We start from the raw sequence: 4,928 nt of genomic DNA on the forward strand, positions 1-4,928 counted from the left end.
TGCGATTCGTCATGAAATGCATGCAGCTGTTTACATCTGCCATCAGAAAAAAAAATCAAAACAAGCTAATTCCATTGCATCCAATCAAAACAACAATGCGCAATCATGATGCATCAAAAATCACGGTACAGAATTAGAATATGTTGTTTACTTGAATCGCTTGAACTCAGATGCATCGTTATCCATCCAACTGATCCCGATCATTACGTCATGATTTGAAGTGATATTAATACAACCTTGTGCTGGCAAGCGTCAAACATTGATCAGTTATTCATTTTACTTCTCAGTGATAGGTCCTTGTTGCAAGTGATAGATTAAGGGTGTAGATATGGTTCTTAACGCGAAAAAACCGGTGCAAATCAAAATCGACTATCGGAAAAGAGCCTTGGAAAAATACCAAAACGTAAAATGACTCAGCGCATATCGATCGTCTTAAATTAACCGGTTTGTTTTTTTTCAAAAGCTTTCCAAATTTGCCACTGATTTAGAACACTTCCTGGAGCAATACCATCAAATTGTTGGAAACAGTCCGGTTCCTCCACAGCGCTATCATCGTCTGCTGAATGAAATCGAAAATGTTCTAATTCAGTTGATTTCCAAATACGAACGAATGGGCCAGGAAACCTGTTGGAACCAGAAATACGCCGAGTTATTTTGCTGTGCGGTTTGTATACAACAATTTAAAAATAAAGTTTCCTTCTTTGCTCAATCTGATAATTTATAATAAACAGGAACTGTTCAAGGACTTTGACGAGTTTAACGCACACTTTCTAAAGTGCCACTACACTCCACGTGTTGTCGATCCAAAGATTGTTGAGGTAAGCACTAGCCACAGAGATAGAGCAACTGAAATTATCTAATTTTTATATTTAGTATGAAACCGGACGAACTAAGCTCGAAAACATGCGGATATTGTTACAAGAATATTTGAACAACAGTTCAGAGTACTCAGCTGTCATCGTGGACAACCTGAGAAAACTACTCGGAAAACTAATGGTTCGGAGCCCACTATCATATCAGCCGAATTGATTATGTACTTAAGAGTTACCGAATTTGAAATTGTATCTTTAAGATTTAGAAATAAAATTATAAATAAGAAATAAAAACCATCCCAACTAGTTTTGTTGTCAAATACTAAATCACATGGTATGATCACTTTTGGATTTCACCCAACGATTTTTTTTATTTAGATTCTATCTAGAATATCCGGTTTGATATAGAAAATTTTGCTACTTAAAACTGCTGAACAATATGATTAACTCTCCTCAATTCAATCAATATTTTGATAAAAAAAAATTCTTCTACTTATGCTTTTCTGTCAATTTCTTGACAAACATTTTTACAGTAAATTCGATTTGAAAAACAATTTTCATTGACAAAACTATAGATAAAGTAAATAATTGTAGTGCTTCAAATTTGCAAACTTTTTAGTTGAGATACATTAACTTAAAACTATTAGCTATTTCAACTTCAAATTTTGTTTGTTGAATTCATAAACTTTTGTTTGTTTATAAGAATTGAATGATTTCATTAGATATAATTTCCAATTTCAGTTTTGATTCAAATGAAAGGTCTTATGGTCTCATATACTGCTATTGAATTTTATCCCGATCCGACTTCCGACTTCCGGTTCCGGAATTACAAGGTAATATGTGCAAATCTATGAGAAAATGCGCACTCAGTTTTATCGGAAATTTCTTAAACGAATTTACTAACTAACATGCAAATAAAAGGTCTTTTTTTAAATCAATAATATAATATATTTTTAGGCACACTGCTTAAGCTCTAAGATGCAAGGGTATTTTCTAATCTTAATTAACGACTAAATTAAAACTAGAATAGTATCATTAGATTATGTCGTCTCGGACTTTCGCAAATCCAGCTTTCAGCTGGCAATCGGTAGTGGTCGGTGAATTGAATATTGCATGAGTCTTCTAGATGGCGTTGTTAAATATCTATGGCCGCTTCCTTCGGTTCGTGTGGGTCCGCGGGAAACATCCCAAAACTACGAAGGCCCGCATGCTGGTCATCGAAAATAAAAGGTCTTGAAATTCTTTCAAAAGTCTCAGCAAGGTTGATCCAGATCCGGAATTACAGCGCGATAAATGAAAAATTTTAAATTTCATGAGTATTTTTTTCAAACGTGATGGCGAAACGCGGTGCACATTTTTATAAAACTTACTGATAAACTCATCTAGTTGGCAGACCTTGTCAGTTAGTGGATATATAAATCTACTTTGGGACTACTAGTCCTCGGTTTTTGCTTCCGAACTCACCGGTAATAGCGAAGAAAAGCTCCAAAAACGAAACTCACTTTAAACTAAAGCTCTCAGTGTCTTAAAAGATACCGTGAGATTTCATCCAGATCCTCTATTATAGAGCGATGAGTATCAAAACTGTCATACAAAAAGATGCAAAACTGGTACGGAGAAAGACACAGCGTTCAATTGTATATAGTGTGCAGGGTAGTTTATACCCAAAAAAAAGTTTTTGATTTTATTCAAGTTTGAAAGAAAAAATCTTTACAGAATCTTCTAGTGATGTTTCTGAAAATATAAGTAATATAAGAAAGGCATCATTACTCCACTAGGTGAATTAAAAAAAAGGTTCTTTGCCTTTCACATACAGAAAGGCTATGCAATCACTGTGAAAACCGACTGTTTAACCAAGGCCCGGAGGACCGAATGTCATATACCATTCGACTCAGTTCGACGGACTGAGAAAATGTCTGTGTCTTTTGCAGCCCTTGGTAAGTCGCACAAGCTCCGCCTCTTACGCTTCTCAGGTTACATAGCAGTTATAATGCACGTTGCAAAGTCTTGTACTTGTTCCATGAATTTTTGTCATATAAGTTACTGTCATTGAAGTGTAATAACGTGTGCTACTTGGGTTTATAGTCCCATAGCCTGCTGTTGAATTTCATTTGGATCCTACTTCCGATTCCGGTAGTACGTGGTAATATGTAAAAATTAGAGAAAAAATGTGCACTCAATTTTCTTAGCCGATTTTCACAAACTAAGATTTGAATAAAAGGTTTTATAGTTCCTAAAAAAATTAGAACATTTTATCCAGATCCGACCTCCGGTTCCGGAACTAAAGCGTGATAACTGGAAAATTGCCAATTTAATGGATATTTTTTCCCGAACGATGGTCAAAAACAGGTGCAAATTCTATAAAATTGTCTGAAAAATTCTTCTAGTTTGCAGAACTTATTAGTTTGTGGGTATAAAACCTTAATTCGGCACTACTGGTCCCACCTTTTCCTGTTCCTTAAGCACCAAAAGTGGTGTGATGTGATGTGATGTGAAGTGAAGCCACCATCAGTTCAAGGACTTGCCAGTGGATGCGGGTAGACTTACAGTAGCCCCGATATGACTAATCCATTCACTTTCTTACTATAGCTGTTACCGAAAAGCGAACAAAAAGGGTTGGGCGGATATGTAAGTAGAGTTACTTACTCGTATTCCGCGGGAATAAAAGATGCTCTTCCAACCATAATATCCAGTGCATGGATGAAGCATATCGCTATACATGCTTGAACCCGCCTGATGGTTTGTTTGAGAAGGGCGCGTCAGACTCATTTCAAACCTTCAGAAGGAAACAAGTTTCCTTCAAGTGACTTGGGCTGGCTATCCACAATCCCTCGTCCAGTCGTCAATTCGTCCGATGCCCTGATGCTCCCTACCCTTTACGACCCCGTGCAAAATGTTTTATATTGAAAAATACAATGAAACATAGTGTAATGAAATTAATATAACATGAAAAGATATAATAGATTACAAAATAATACAACATAACATAATATAATATAATATATTTTAATTTAATATAATATAATACAATGTCATACAATATAATATAATATATCATAAAACAATATATAAAATAACATTTAGTGTAGAGTGTCAGTTATGCTCTTCTATCTTCGCAATACTGCAGGAAGTAGAATATTTCTCTTCTAATAACAATAATAATATCCACATCTATAAAAATAATATATGTTATTATTATTGAAGACAAATTAATAATAATAACAGTAAATATAATAATGAAAATAATAATAAAAAACGAATCTAATATAGTACAATGAATTATATAATAAATAATAGAATGAATAAAATGATATGTTGCGATATGCTATGATATTATATTACTTGAATTTATATGTCATTTCTCATCCTCTCATTCTGCCATCAACGCATTCCATCGACCAATTGTCACCACAGACACACGTGTAGGCATGAAACAGGAACCAGTGAGGACCAAGCTCACCTTGTGACGACCTTGATAGTTAGTTAAAAGATTACTTTAAAAATGATAACTTATAAGGAAAACAAATTTATATTTTGCGCAGAGGTACGTAATACTACTCATAATAAACCCTATAATATAATATAATATAATATAATATAATATAATATAATATAAAATAATACAACATAATGCAATACAATATAACATAATATAGTAGAATACAATATAATATAATATAATAAAATATAATATAATTATATAATATAATATGCTATGATGCAATGCAGTATAATACCATAATAACATAAAATAGTGTAGGACGATAATATATGAAACAATATGCTATGATATAATATAACAGTAATGTCGCAGTGTAAGTTACGCTCTTCTCATAATAAAAATAATACTAATAATACATGATGTAATAAACGACAGAATTATATGTTACAATATACTATGATAAACATTGCACTTTAGGATGGGCTTCAACCTACAAGCCATTTCGCACCCTCTCATTCTGCTACTAACGCAGAAGGCGATAGCACCCAGTCGACGCCGTTCTATTGACCAAATGTCATCATAGACGCTCGGGGAGGCATGAGATAGGGACTTGTGAGGACTTAGTTATCTCACCATTTGACGACCTTCCTTAAGCACCAAAAGTGGTGAAGAAA

At 33.9% G+C, this 4,928-nt stretch overlaps 1 protein-coding gene across 1 annotated transcript; it reads left to right on the top strand.

The window, feature by feature from the left end:
* Positions 1-243: 243 nt before the first annotated feature.
* Positions 244-1,109, top strand: LOC131432556 (uncharacterized). The gene is made up of 4 exons (XM_058598893.1): positions 244-403; positions 464-664; positions 732-818; positions 874-1,109. Exons 1-4 carry the CDS (start codon positions 329-331, stop codon positions 1,027-1,029), a joined length of 519 nt encoding a protein of 172 aa, XP_058454876.1. The 5' UTR covers positions 244-328; the 3' UTR covers positions 1,030-1,109.
* Positions 1,110-4,928: the final 3,819 nt, after the last annotated feature.

This window comes from Malaya genurostris, chromosome 2 (assembly GCF_030247185.1).
Source record: "Malaya genurostris strain Urasoe2022 chromosome 2, Malgen_1.1, whole genome shotgun sequence".
In the NCBI taxonomy this organism is placed as follows: Eukaryota; Metazoa; Arthropoda; class Insecta; order Diptera; family Culicidae; genus Malaya; species Malaya genurostris.